Genomic DNA, 15149 nt, shown 5'->3' with positions numbered 1-15149 from the left:
GCCGCCCTCTTGTCTGCAGACAAACAGCGTCGGTAGAAATCTAATACAAAACAGTCATTATGCATCAGCCTCCTCCTCCTCCTCCTGTAGGTCAAAGGTCACCGCAGAAGCTGCAACGTCATTGCGGCCAAAAATGTCTGAAATATGTTGCACAACAAGTTTTTGATTGAAGTTGATTATTATTTTAAGTCTCTTAATTTAGTTACAAACCGGAAATGTATAGCAATAATGACCATACATTCAGAGATGTTTGGTGAATGATCTTGTCACAATGGCCATAACTGTGGTTTGCATGGGATACAAAGTCTGTCATTGTTTTCCTTTATTGTTAATTTGACTGTTTTTTATTTTTTTGGTTTATATTTTAATTTTGTTTTAATTAACCTTTGTTACGCTGTCATAATTGTAAATGTATTGTTGCTGTTGCAGCGAATGTGAGCTGGAAAGGCTGAAATGTTGTTGTTGTTGTTGTTGTTATAACTTGAAATAAAACTTTGAAGAAAAATAAATAAATAAATAACACTGTTACAGTATTGAGATGATATGACTTGCAATAAATAAACAGATACTGAAGCTGAAAAAAAAAAAAAAAAAAAAAAGATGTTGCACAACAAGCATTTCCTAAGTACGACGGATTTTCTCTGAGCTCATGGTTCACACTGTGGCACTGTGTGTGTGTGTGTGTGTGTGTGTGTGTGTGTGTGTGTGTGTGTGTGTGTGTGTGTGTGTGTGTGTGTGTGTGTGTGTGTGTGTGTGTGACATAATCACAACCACAAAATCCAGTGCACTCTGACCGAAACAAATCAAATCCAACTCCACTGAAAATGAGTTTTCTTGTTTGTTTGTTTTTTGCCAGTTTGCCTCTGGAAATCTTTTCTCACATTCATTTACATTCAGTGAGAAAGTTTCCCCGCTCACCTTGATTTTCACCTTGAGCTTCAGACAATAAACAAGATTTAAACGGGTGTGATGTGTCTTTAAAAACAGATTTGAAATAATAACAGTAGGTTGAACATATAACGTATATCCTGTGTTTTTAGTGAGATGCTATTGTAAGAAACTAAGAAACAAAACAAATGACTACAACATTATTAACAAGAAATGTTTATTTTTTGTTCTTATTTGCATAAACTGTGGCCTATACATGAACTGGTCATGAACTAAACAGACAGTGTAACTTTAAACTCATTTAAAAGGCAGATCAGCAGATAATGGATCATCAGACTCATCTCGATCATGTTTGGTCGTCTTTGTCGTCTTTGTTTCTCTTCCTGAAAAAAGAAACAGCCTTTAGTAACAAATTATTCACTGCTAAAAACTGTTAAAAATAACTGACCACATGTGTTCACGTTGACTTTTGAAACAGATCATGAATCACTTTTTGAGATCTGCACAGTCATTACCTCCCGACCTGACTCCGACTTGTCAGGTTCCTGTTGTTCCTGTTGGTCATTGGTTCATCTCCGCTGTTACGTCACTGTTACCCTGAGCAGGAGTCGAGCTATCAGTGATATCACTGCTGCGTCGCCCGTCTGCCTCCTGAGATGAGGTGGTCAGAACAGTTTTATTTAAGCATTAAACCACAGTGTTTTTCCACCTCTAGATCCTCAACAACAGTGCTGCCTCCTCCGAACCTACCTTTCTTACTCAATACATCAGAAAAGAGAAATAAGCTGCTGTGTTTTACACATGTGGCTTTACAGTTTTAATGTTAAGTTGGCAGATTGAACCTTTTCCTGGTCCTGGAGAGGAGGAGAACTTGGTTTGTTGTGCGTCTCCTGATCAGTAGAAACCGTCTCCTCTGGTTTGATTTCTTCACTCTGCGGCTCCGCTGGGACGGAGTCTACAGGTTGATCAGGTTGATCTTCGTCAACCTTGTGGTGAAATGGTTCGATGGAGAAAACGAGTGGATTTGATTAATATGAAAAACAGTCAGCAGTCTAAAAAACAATCCTGTCATGATGCCTCTCCTCAGCCTGAAACCTCCTCGTCTGCATCTTCTTCCCCTGCGGCCTCTCTCTTCCTCTCTCCTTGCTTGACCTGCTCACAGTCCTCAGCTCACTTTGCTTCAAATCTTTCTCCTCGCTTCTCTTGCTTCCTAAACTTTATTCTTATGCTGGATGCGTAGTAAAAATCAACATCACGTGACCTGTGTTTCAGCAGCCAGCACCTTCTCTGGGTCTCGAGGACTTTGATTGTCTCGTGTCTCCTCTGTCGTGTCTGTTTTTAAGTCGTCAGCCTCTCGGTTTCTGTCAGGAGTCGAGTGTGGTTCAGTCTGCTCAGGCTCAGTGTTGTCGGCTTCATCAACCACCTGCAGGGCAGTTGTTACACACACAGATGTAAATGAACTACTAGATGTCAGTGCAACGATAAAAACCATCCTTCTATAAATTATGGGACTGAAATAAAACTAATTTAACCATCACCTTGTCCTCATCTTGGTCTTTCTCTGCTTGATTGACACTTCCCTCCTCTTCAGTTTTCTCCTCTTCTTGATTTTCACTTTTCTCCCCCTCAATTTTCTCCTCTACTTGACTGACACTTGCTTCCTCAGTTTCCTCCTCTACTTGTTTAACACTTCCCTCCTCTGTTTTCTCTTCTATTTGTTCAACACTTTCCTCTGCTTTCTCCTCTACTTGTTTGACACTTCCCTCCTCTGCTTTCTCCTCTACTTGACTGACACTTCCCTCCTCCTCAATTTTCTCCTGTACTTGATTGTCACGTGGCTCCTCTTCTCTTTTCTCTCCTGCTTCGTCGCTCCCTGGCTCCACTTCGTTTTTTTCTACCGGCATTTCAGCGCTGAGAGGCTCAGATGTGGCCTCCTCCTCCTCAGGGTTTCTCCTGGGGGACTGGACTGGACTGGTTATATCATCTGCAACCTTCACCTGGCAGACACACCAACGCCTTAAAGCATTTGAAGTCAGTCATTTGATAGCTAATGCACACTTGCACAGTATTAACCGAGCGCCCTGCACCCTCACCGCAAACAGACCACAAATCAAAAGCCAAAGGTCACAGAAGAGGAGGTGCAAACGATCAGGAAGGAAGGAACCACCACCACCAGAGACACACAGATTTGAGATCTATGTTTCATCACCTCCTGCTCAGTGTCATTTTCCTGAGCTTCAGCTTGGACCTCGTCTGTTCCCTGCTGCTGCTGCTCAGGAGGAGGAGAGTTTGGTTTTTCTTCTGCCACAGGTTTGTTGTCCTCAGCAGCTCCTGTGGCTGTGGCTGATGGAGACGCATCAGATCCCGTAGGCGCCGTCTCAGAGATCTGTTAATGTGGCCATATGTTCTTGGATTTTGCTCAAAATCTTAAATCACCTGCACTTCGATGGATGCAAACGTAACTAGAGCACATCATGGTGCTTTACTGACCTTACCTCTTTCATCTGCTATTCCTCGGATTTCTTGGTATTTGCTTCAGCAACAATTGAATATTAATTTCTAAAGCTTAAGTCTGTATAATACAATTTTTGTGACTAGACATTAAACATTGTCCTGAGAAACTCTTTCATTTTATGATCACAGCAAGCACTAACTTGTTTATTGTACATGTAAGTCGTGTTTTAAGACGGAGTTGAGAACCATTCGTAAAAAAACGGACTGGGACAAAATTAGGAAATAAAAAAAACAAGATAGCACAAACTTTGCACCAATAACTCCTGCAAGTTGAGGGAACTTCTTTGTAAGAAGGCCTCAGATAATTAATGGAGAAAAATGAAAAATAAAAACACACACACACTGAAAACATGACAAGGATTTTGTCACATACTTTTTTAGCTTCTTCCAAGGCCTCACTGATCTTTCGCTCCTCCCTCAGCTTCTCCTGATGCAACGCTTGCTCCTGCTCCAGAAGAGCCAAATTGGCTTTTCTCTGCAAATTATAAAACAAGGCTCATGTGATGGAGGGAAAAGGATTAACTGCACTTTTTAAACAAGTTAAAAGGCTTGGGACTCTGGTCTGTTTACTTATGAGCAGCCATAGAGGCATACAGGACTCTCATAGAAAGCATTCAGGTTAAAGGTAAAAGGTGAGTGGGGTTTTACTGCTGCTGTCTCTATAGGCTTAATACCTTTATAGTGCTCAGCCTGAGGAGATTAGACTGTCTAAGTCTGTGTCATCCTCCACTGTGGCTCTCAACCTGTCTGAGGATCACGGCTCTAGTACTATAGAAGTGGTAGAGTAGAGTAGTGGCATACAAGCCAGTGTAATTCCTATTTTGGTGAGTGGGGGCATGTTCTCCGGTATTATAATTTCTGCGACAGCATTTACAGGATCACTTCTGAATATTTATCTGTCCTGTTACTAATGGGGCATGAAAAACCCTTTCCTTTAATGTAAATCAAATTATTAGAAATATCCCTTTACAGATACAGTCTTGCATTCAAACTTGGATTACGTGTTACGTGGTTAAAACTGGATTAACACATTTTTTGTCCACATGGGGGCAGTGGAAACAAGCTGTAAACAAAAACACTGACCTTTATGGTATTTGATATTGTACACTTGTCAAATAATCCATCAAAATCTAAAGTTCACACTCCTGTACAATCTGGTATTTGTTTATGCCAGTTTTTGGAGGCATCTTTGTGTGTAAATATATTCAATGTTGTTAAATACCAGATTGTTCAGTGTATACAATGCCAGAAAATTGTGGCTATCATTATCCCTGCAGCTCAAGCTAACATATCTAGGTCTGTCCCTGCATATCTGATACATTATAATACGTAAAAAGTTAAATTCAAATTTCTTATAATAGCATCTCACTAAAAACCCAGGTTATAGGTCTGCTCTGTACACACAGTGTGTTGTGTAATGCCTCCCCCCACTGAGGAGAAAGCTGAACAGCAGCTTACCTCTGCTTCATACTCGACGTTTGTGTTGTATTTATAAAGCCAGTGTGCGAGGTACAGGATGGGGTCCACGGGCCGCTGCTCGGCGACTTCAGCCAGTCCGTCTGTCAGACACCGTCCGAGATGCTTCTTTATGTACTCAGAGTCCATGTTTTTCTGCGGGAAACAGATAGAAAACAGCGTGTGTTAGTCTACTTTCTGTAACCTGTAAACATGTAACTTAGTTAGCTACCACTGAAAAATGAACCGACTTTAGCTCGACAAACGGTTAAAAAACAAACACAAACAAAACGTTAATGTTAAGTCACACTCCCGTTGCAATAAGGAATATTTTCTCCTGTAACTTAAAAAAAAAACTACCGTCAACTAAATGCAACAACGTACTAAACGTATTAAAACTAATAAAAGAAGAGTAAATGATGAAACACAAACCGTTTCCACGCAGCGTCCGGATGTAGCAACTGCGTCTCCATGGTAACGGTGTCACGTCTTTAATTCTTCCCTCAATCCTTTTCAAATAGTTCCTACTTGCCACAAATTACTACAAGTAGAAGTTGTGTAGACTACAACTTCTACCACTGCTACCCCTAATAGTACTACTAATAATAATAATTTAAGGAGCAGAGTTTTATTATTATCACTTTGATCATTATTACTTTTATATTCTGTTATTATATCCGGGGTGGTATGGAAAACAGATTAAGGCACATATGGTGCAAAGGTTAAATCCCAGAGCAAAATTAAAAACAAACAAAAGCAAATCATATGACCATTTATTCTTGTATCTAAAGAAAATCAGATCTAACACTAATAGAAATAGGCAGAACGGTTGAATCAAATATTAAAGATTCATTTTACAAAGGTGGTTTCCATACTGTGATGAATTTAAAAACCACAGAACAAGCTACTGAGCAGCTTCTATTTATATCTCTTTGATGTCACTGATAGTGAGAAAACTTAGCCATATTTCTTCAACATTTAGTATAATTTCATGTGTCTCGTGTCTTGAAACTGGGACAGTTAGCTCCCATGGGAAAGGAGAAGGTGGGGAAAATTGCAGCAGGCTCCGTTTCCAAGAAACAGATGACACCCAGTTAACATTTGTAATCACAGATATCATTTTTCCTTGTATAATCATACTACACACCTTTCAGCCAAATATAGCCTTCACATTGACAGGAGGACTCACCCAATCAGACTGTATGAAGTGTAATGATGCAGCCCCGTCCCTCTCACTGCATATGGAGAGGTCATTTGCTAAAAATGTAATTAAAAATCTGATCATTTTTCCTTCAGAATTATTTATATGTCTCATGTCATGTGACCTTTAACAGCTTTACTCATATTACATTAATTTAAGTGGATGTTAGATATTGGGCCTTAAGCACATTGCCTACAGGTCCATATGGGCCCTGTCAACAAGTCTAAAAACAGGTGTCAGTCTCCATCTGTTCATTGTTTCTTAGACGATCTGTTTTTTCATTCTAATATTGTTTCCACACATTTCTGAATGTTTGTAGTCATGTTTTGTGGTATCAGGGCGCAGTATAAACCTAAATCAAAGAACCTCCAGTGAGATAGAAATCCATCATGCTGCCCTCTTGTGGTTACAGCACCCAGCAATCCTTATAAATCTTATAGGGTATTATTTCCTTGTATTGTGCTTTCATGTCATGTTTCTAGCTATTGTGAAAAGAACATAAGAACAACAGATATTTAAACATCCTTAGAATGAGATAAAATCACCCCTTTCACTTTTACCTCATGTTCATCCACTGTTTTCTTAAACATAGTGAAAGAAAAACACACCCAGATTCACCAATGAAACTTCTACTGTAGGATGCAAAGTTTTGTAGGATCTGCCTACCGCTTTCTGAGTGTGTGCACAATGACAAAATGTTCAACTGTAGCTACTGTAAAACAGCCTAAGTATTGGGCCCTTCAGCTGCACACATGCACAAGCACCAACCACTCTGTTATCATAAATGCATGACTCAGCAAGAAATATTGAATGAGCATTAGTGACATTGTTAAAGATTTTTCACTATACTAAGATAATACCTAAATTTTGCAGCCAAATCTGAAGAGAGGAGATTCTAACGCAGATCTTGCAGATGGGTCAGATGAATAAAAGCCCGGGGTGAGGGTTTGATCCGGGCTGCAGTGATCCTGCAGCGGGACCCCCAGTTCCATGTGCGCTGCTGCTGCTGCTGCTGCTGCAGACGCCCGCTTTTACTTTGCGACGAGAAAAAAAAAAAAAGTTTCAAAGCACCGGGAGCGACCAGCTGTGTGGGAACGAGGAAGCGGCTCCGTTGCCAAAGTGTCAAAGGTCTGATCTGATCCTACCTGGAGCGACTCCTCCGGTTTCACTGCAGGACACCACACTGCGTCAGCAACAGCTGTCCTGCAGCCCCGCGCTGGCTGCCACAAGGGGAGAGTTACGTCCTCGGTGTAAGGCTTCACGGAAGACTTGATTTTTCCCCCCCAAGTTTCTTGGATTCTGTGGATATATTTGCTTTACCGTGCAAGGTAACACGCCTCCTGCCTTCTGTTGTCTTCCATGAGTAGGTTGAGGAGAGAGATGACTCCTGCATGAAACCTAGGAAAGTTTCACGTCAGCCTGCAGGTTGAAGAGTTGTTCTTTTCAAACTCGGATTATTACTGACGTTTGTGGCCATTTCATGTCTCCACCAGTCGTGAGTTTGATCCTTATTTTCCCCTTTTTTTGTGTATGAAATTCAAATTTTGCAATAATCTGTGTTGAGTTGAGAGAATTATAGTTTGGCTACTTCTCATTTGGACTGTTAAGATATTTATGAAGTTTTCAATAACAGTTTTCATTAATAGTATAAATAGAAGGGGGTGGGGGGGGGGGGGGGTGTTACTCAAACTAATCAGCTGTACTACCAAAGAAATTAGATGCAAAGTTAATTTGAGCGCCTTTATTCTAATAATAAACCTGGAGCTGTAATTAAGCTTAGGTCAAATTTGGAATTGGTAGATTTATGACTTCTTGAATGTGCTTTTTAAAGGGTACGTTTGTGCAGTGTTGTGCACACAGAGCATGTGTTTTCCTGGAGTATTAGAGGGTAAAGTGTGCATGAGCATCATAACAGGCCCCTGTCTTCATCTGCCAGGTGAATATCCCCCTCCATGCACATGGCTGTAATGTCCAGTGTGGACAGTTTGCAACCTTCTCAATCCCCACTATGCCTCCACCCACAGGGGGCAAAGTTTTATTTTTAGCCCATGTCTTCATGGCAAATGGGCAAGATACTGTGATGCTGTGGATGCTCATGCCCCTCCATTTCTCCACCGTTAATCCCTGTTGCCCCCAATCAGAAGTGTGGGACTACAGAGACAGCCTGGCCCCATGCAGGCACAGCAGATCTCTGGACACAGGGGAGGACGTGGAGACTGGTGTTCACATTAGATTCCTGTCAACAGTGCACCTGCAGCCCTTATGTAACAGGCCGAGCTCCTACAGTGAAGCTCCAGCGGTAGAACCAATGCAGATTTCAACATGGACGGGTTTCGTCAGGTGGTGTTTTAAAGTTCTTAGAGTAAGTTTTATTTGCATATTGCATCATTTTTCTTAGATATTTTAAATTTATAATTTAAGCTAAATCTCCTCATTCAAAGCGGATATGTTTACCCTTGTCAGCCCATGTTTGGTACATAGCATAAAATACATATTTATGTGGCTTCAAACACACATAATATGTAAATATGTATCTGTGTCTTCCTCTGCCTTTAAGTGTGTTTGTGTCTCGCATCACATGTTCTTGGACGCACAAGGTGTCGGTTTTGAGTTTCTTTCACCAACTGAGCCCATGTGACTGCTTGGCTGGGCCTCTGTATTTCCAGAGTATTCAAAAGGTGAAGTAAGGTTAAAGAAGTGCATCTTTTTTCCTCAAAATTTATTACCGTATTTGATCAGTTCAATCAGTGACGTACTGTTGTGTTGCTTCCCCAAGGGACTGTATGTGACAGAAACTGCATGTGTTTTTTTAACGATTTGTTTTAGATAGATGTTTCAAACATCAGCAGCTCCTTCGTGGATGTCTGTGTGTTTTTTATGGACTTGATTGGTGTTATGGGTATGATAATAGCTCCCCCTGGTCTCACACAAGCTGGATGGAATATTCTCTATATCACTTTCACATGTAATCTACTCAAATTTCTGTGCAGCAAGTGCAAAGGCCAAATGGGTCAGTTTGAAACCGCACCGATCTAGAAAGCAGCTAGAAAGTTGTTTGAGGATGACATTACTCCTGGATATATAAAAAAAAAAGTTAATCTTACGTTTATGGTTTGTTCCAAAACAGCTTAAGTTACTTTATTAGTCATCTACTAGTTTAGATAGGACTCTCTGTTAGTATACTCTTAATATCATGTTGTTGTTATAGAGGAGACCAAGATGGATGTGATGAAACATTTCCTGGGCTTAGATAAATCAGAGACACATTGTTTAAAGTTTGGATTTATAAACCAGTAGGCCTACTGTGTATGTATCTCTTAACCATCTGACCACCCGCCTGCACCAGGGAGATTACGCTTGGTCTTCACAGCTCTTCGGTATGCAGCGACAGAAGCATACCGTGAATGACAGCAGCTGTCCTCTTAGCAGCAACATAATGCATGTAGAGATATAGTGCAACTAAGTCTCCTGGTCGCACATCTGAGAAAGACATCAAAATAAGAGTCAAAGACACCAGGGGCTTGACCCTGAGTAGTTACCGAGGCCCTGAACATGCTGATCATTTTCCGTCCAGTTTGTTGAAGTGCAAAATGTGCCCAGTGGCAACATACAATGACACGGTAGGAGGCAGCAACAGGTGGAGAGGTCTGTTTTTAATGTGGCTCCCTATAGGGTTTGAAATACAAGGTTAACTGGTGGGTGACAGGGTGTTGAAGCAAGCTGGGAGACAGCAAACCACAGTGTTGCGATTTGACCCCGTGAGAAAACAGGGGGAACAGGAGCACGGCAGATGTCAAAGGACGTGTGGATAAAAGCCCCTTGTTTGCTCTGTAGATCTGTCGTTTACAACTTAACCACATACCAGGGGCAGTAAGGGCTGTAATAATGAGGGGACTCAGGCATTTGCCGTGTGGCCACAGGACTTGTCTTTTTAACTGCCTGGCATCTCCAGGGCACCGGAGTTAAGACAACATGTCATTAAAACTGATTAAAATACTGGGTACTTCTCCGCTGTAGCACAGGAAACATGGGCATTGCCTCAACAACTGAGTAAAGTTTCTACTCGTCTATGTTTACCAAGGAATGGATCAATACTTGTGACACTGGTATGTTTGGTTTGGACTTCAACAGGGAGAACAAAGCTCTGCCTGGCAATATGCTTCATGGATCACAGTAGGAAATTTGACCCTGAAGTCTAGTGAATTAATCTTCTTCACTGTTTATGAGGTGAAAACTGTGTCAACTTGGGCTGCCCTTGTGACAAAACCAAAAAAACTAGTTTGGTTGGTTTCCGGAGGTGAATATTGGCATTCACATTCCACGGCCGGCTAGTGTGACGAAGAGGTGTCTACATTACCCAGTCTATATCCTTGGCCAGAATGTCACAGGTCACATGGCCCTCACTGACATGCAAGGTGATATATATATTACTCTCGGGGAAGGCCTCTGAAATCTAACATTCCCACCCTCTTCCTCAGTTTGCCACCTGTCCACAGCCACTGAGCAAGCATGGACATGTAATGAGCTGATTGTCTGCGGCAAGACTCTTGAAGTGGTTTAACTCAACAACTGTGCTCAATTTATTTTTTAGGTAGGCTACAGTACATGGGTATATCCATTTTTATATTACTCAAAAGGAAGACATACAATTGGACTTACAAATAATTAAATCTGTACCCAGAAATGTTTTGTAAAACTGACCTGGGCTGCACCTCGCACCTCGCAACCATCATGTTTTTAGGCTGGTACAATGGCTGCATTTAGCTTTATCTTGGGAGGTTTACGCTCAGGTGAAACATAAACTCAGAGATGCCCACTCATTCTATCTGCACAAGACCAGTGTACATAATGAAACAGTCAGCCATGGGGAAGAGAACTGTAAAACTTCTAAAAGCGTCACATTGGGAAATACAGATTTTAGACCTCAGTTTAATTTTAGCGGGACTTATTGTACATGTTTCTGTACTACACAGTATTTGACAGGAAGTCACTTCAATGATGATTTTGCATAAGAAAACACATATTAAGATTCAAAATGCATTAAAATGATCAAACCAGTGGTTACCAAACCTGTAACATCTTGTCAAACAGAAGAGTGTTGACCAGGTTGAAGCCCTTTTTCCACATTTCAAATGTCATTGAGTTCATTCACATACACACACGTACTCTCTCTCCTCTCTCTCACACACACACACACACACACACACACACACACACACACACACACACACACACACACACACACACACACACACACACACACACACACCCCTCAGATTTAACTGTAGATCCTTTCGCAAGGCCTGACCCCAAGGTTGAGAACCACTTGACAAAACTACCTTATTAAAATACATAACGTAGCTTTCCTTTGAGTAGTGACAATGACTAAATGCTGCTTACACACACTGACGTATCAGAATTAAGAGACAAAATAATGATAAATATAATAATGAGTAAAGTGATTTTACTTTACAACACTTCGTATTGTACTGCATTTCACATTTCTGGATCTGGCGCTTCTTCCATCACTCTTCACATCTACTTACCAGTTCTTTTTGGTCTTGATCTTAGAAACTGAGACAGGATCATATTTTCTAGACACGTTTAATGATGAGTTTAAGTGTGCTATACATAATCTATTTTGACTGACACTAAATATCCCAGTCTTGGCTGTGCACTCTTGGCTCTTTCATGTAGAGACACTGATAAATGTAGCTACAAAACTTAACATGCTGCCAAAGCGTATTATTTACCTACGTGACGCCGGTGATAAGGCAACAACCTCAGCAAGAGGCCTTTTTTTAAAGATTGGCAGGCTTTCAACAGAGGGACCCAGCTTCTTTTAAAAAAAGAACATTTGATGGCTTTAGCAGGAGCTGTGTGATGTAATGCAATCAGGAAATGTTCCCCATAAGCCACAGAGAAACACATCCATTCTCAGGATGTGTATTTTAAGGTTGGCTCACGGTCGAGGGCAGCGGGGCCCACGTCTCCCAGAATGGGGGGTTTTGAAATGGGATGATGAGGGGTTGAAACTAGGGCCTGAAGGGGAGTGTGGAGGGAGAAGGTGGTAGGTGTAGCATTGTGCTGGTCGTCTTGTGACTGGATAGCATTGATAAACATTGTGAATACCTGTGTAAGATAAAGTGCCCATGTTTTACTTTTAATTGAAGGGGGCCGTCGGTATCTGGTGTGTTTGAGTGATCAGGGATGGCAGCTTTGATGAGTGATAGAGGCGAGATGGCATGATTGAAGTCCTGTTGTATGAAGAGGGATTTAGAGCCTCAAGTGTCATATAGCAGGATGGTGGAGGTGGGGGTGGTGGCAGGGGGGTTGTAAAGTGCTGTTAAGGGTGCAGAGGCGGAAGCTTAGTGTGTTTGGGGCCCCATGTGAAATAGAAGGTAGTAGGGGAGAGGAGTCAGCTCGGTAAGATAAGTTGGCATGCTGTCCTGTTTATCGGAGGGATGTGAGGCGCAGAGCAAAGGCTCAGCCAGGATGGAATGAGCAGAGTCATCGGGCTTCTGTAACACGACGCTCCGTCTTGATTGCCTGTAGCAGCTGGGCAGCCACCGTATCTGTGCAAACGTGTGCGTCCCCTCCCGTGTGTGTGAATGCATCGTTTCTGCTCAAGCGAGGCGGTTTGAGTGGGCATTATACCCCCCGAATTGATATGTGCAATCGGTGGCTATCGCTGTCACTCTTGCAGTCCATCCCAGCGTGCTCACGGCTCAGTTGGCCTCTGTGCGTGAACTCAACAGCTATTCAATCTGTTGCCAGCTCGTTTGTGTGTTTTGGCAATTAATGTTGTATCTGTGGTCCCTAACATTTAGTGAAGTTGCAAGTGGACGTTACAAGGCAACAGGCAGCTTTTGATTGTTCTGTGTTTGTGAAGGGCTCAGCTTTGTTTTGTGGATTCAGTTGCTAACTTTTGTTGCCCTGGAGTCAAATTGACCCATCTTTTTATATCAGAAATATGTTTTTCTTTAACATGATTAAATTTTGACTCAAAATTAAGTATACATTTATGTAAATTTGGACTGTTGACCATAAAATTCCAAAATAAAGTGAAAAGTTGATTAAAAGTTATAGTGCATTAATCAGGTGGAACAGGTCGGGTCAGTTTTGATCGATCAGGATGACAAAAGTTGTGTGATCAATGGGTTGACAACACAAAGCTTAAAACTTAGAAAGTTACATCTGCACAATGCATATTAATATAGTTGCTGTTTGGGAAATACATGTTTCCTATGAACCTATTTATGTCGAGATTTGTACCCGTACGTATACATCTTGTTAGATAAAATACCAGTGTCAGGATTATAGTCTTAGTAGCACCTATGGAAAAGCAGTGCCAACTCATATTTTTAGTATCCCAAAATGTTTTTTATTCAAATCTACACATGTCTGACAGTTAACTACATTATTGTGTCCCTGACAGCTTAACCTTAGTTGCACCAGAAGAAACCAAGTGATCTTGAGTGGTTGCTAAACACATCAAAGGACGTAAGCGAATGCCACTTGGACCCAGCATGGAGCGTCTGCTAAGCTAATAAGTAATCTGATGTACACAAGTAATGTCATGGTCTCTTTAGAAGGGTGGGAAAGTCCAAGCTCTTGCCCTGAGTGCGTCTAGTCATTTTGTTACTTGTCTTGACACTTTTAGGTGCTCATGGTGTGGCAAGGTGTGTCGGATCAGAGATGCAGGGCGCAGGGCAGAGGGCAGGAGTGATCGAGGGTGATGGGTTTGGACACAGATCAAAGAAACTGAGACCCACAATCGTTACCAACACTTTGGACACCTGTGGAGACATGGCTTGCGACCCTTCAAACCAAAGCTGTGTCTACATGTGGTCCCTTACCGTGGGTTTCAAATATCTGCTTTGACTGGGTCCAGTTTTAAAGCGGCTGCCACCGAAAGAGGGAGGGAAAGAAAAAGAAACTCATAAATACTCATACTCATAAATGCTAAAAGATCATCTATTATTCTTTTGATTCTTTTCAATTAATTGTTTGTTCTAAGACCACTAAAGGTGTTTACAATCACACAAAAAAGAGAAGAAGAAGACACACACATCCACACATTACAGGATCCCTGGACTCTTGCAGACATTGACTGTTAATCCTATTTTATATGTATGGGTTTTTAATGTATGACTTGTGCTGACTGGAAATGGGAGGAGAGGTTTTAACGTATGAATTGTGTTGAGTGGAAATGTGAGGATTGTTCAGCTGCTGTGCAGCACAAATTTCCGTAAGGACAATAAAGGTCTTTTTAAGTTAAAGTTTAAATCAAAATTTTCGTGTTGAGCTGAAAATGGTTGAGGTTTTGGGGTCATGGCTCGATGCTTTACGCATTCAATGCCCATCTCAGAGCTGTGGTTGGCAACGCATGGTGTTTCCTGTATTCACTGATATGTTCTGCCTCCAGCTTCTTCTAGGGAAACCCTGGTGAGGCGGTATCCCTTCGCGATGCGAAGATGGCAAACCTGCTCCCTCCCCCAGTCAGCTATGCGTTGCGCCCCTTCACCGAGAAGTCACTGGCGGAGATCGAGAGGCTCGCGGAGGAAAGTAAAAAGGCCGGAGAAGTAGAGGGTCAAGAGGAGCAAGAGCGAGCAGTCCCAAACGCTGACTTGGAGGCGGGAAAGAGTCTGCCCATGATTTATGGAGACCCTCCATCAGAGCTGCTCAACACACCTCTGGAGGACCTGGACCCCTTCTACAAAGCACAAAAAGTCTGTCTCACATGGCCATTAATGTCTGCTGAAGCACACAACAAGTGTGCACAACCACTATTTAATGAGCTTGACGCTGTCCTTCTGTAACCTCACGTTACGACAGGATGTATTACTTGACATAAATTTGTTATTACAACTGCATACACTATCCCTTTACGAAACATATACAGTTTCATGGTATGCATATGTTAGTTAGTTTATTATTTCAGGATTGTCATCACTAGGTATTTATTGAAATGTTATTTTTGGACTCACTTGTATTCATACAAATAATTCTTGTGTTTTTCAGACATTCATTGTGATCAGCAAAGGAAACACGATCTTCAGGTTCAACGCTGAACCAGCTTGCTACATTC

At 41.7% G+C, this 15149-nt stretch overlaps 1 protein-coding gene across 6 annotated transcripts; it reads right to left on the bottom strand.

Moving 5' to 3' along the window:
• Nucleotides 1–1125: 1125 nt before the first annotated feature.
• Nucleotides 1126–7540, bottom strand: dydc2 (DPY30 domain containing 2). 6 transcript variants are annotated; one of them, XM_083994519.1, is made up of 9 exons: nucleotides 7204–7374; nucleotides 6919–7092; nucleotides 4861–5013; nucleotides 3776–3877; nucleotides 2427–2885; nucleotides 2171–2311; nucleotides 1731–1874; nucleotides 1404–1539; nucleotides 1126–1271 (listed from the first exon to the last, which is right to left on the bottom strand). In XM_083994519.1, the coding sequence occupies exons 3-8, from the start codon at nucleotides 5005–5007 to the stop codon at nucleotides 1450–1452; spliced, it is 1083 nt and encodes a 360-aa protein (XP_083850645.1). In that variant the 5' UTR covers nucleotides 5008–5013; nucleotides 6919–7092; nucleotides 7204–7374; the 3' UTR covers nucleotides 1126–1271; nucleotides 1404–1449. The 6 variants fall into 6 exon arrangements, 5 of the variants coding, with proteins under 5 accessions (XP_083850645.1, XP_083850647.1, XP_083850648.1 ...); XR_014596257.1 differs by having other exon boundaries at nucleotides 1248–1271; nucleotides 1731–1864; XM_083994521.1 differs by lacking the exon at nucleotides 6919–7092 and having other exon boundaries at nucleotides 7204–7540.
• Between the last annotated feature and the right edge of the window lie 7609 nt (nucleotides 7541–15149).

The sequence above is a fragment of the Trachurus trachurus genome, assembly GCF_905171665.1.
Source record: "Trachurus trachurus genome assembly, chromosome: 19".
Classification (NCBI taxonomy): Eukaryota; Metazoa; Chordata; class Actinopteri; order Carangiformes; family Carangidae; genus Trachurus; species Trachurus trachurus.
This window is presented reverse-complemented; position numbering and strand designations above follow the sequence as displayed.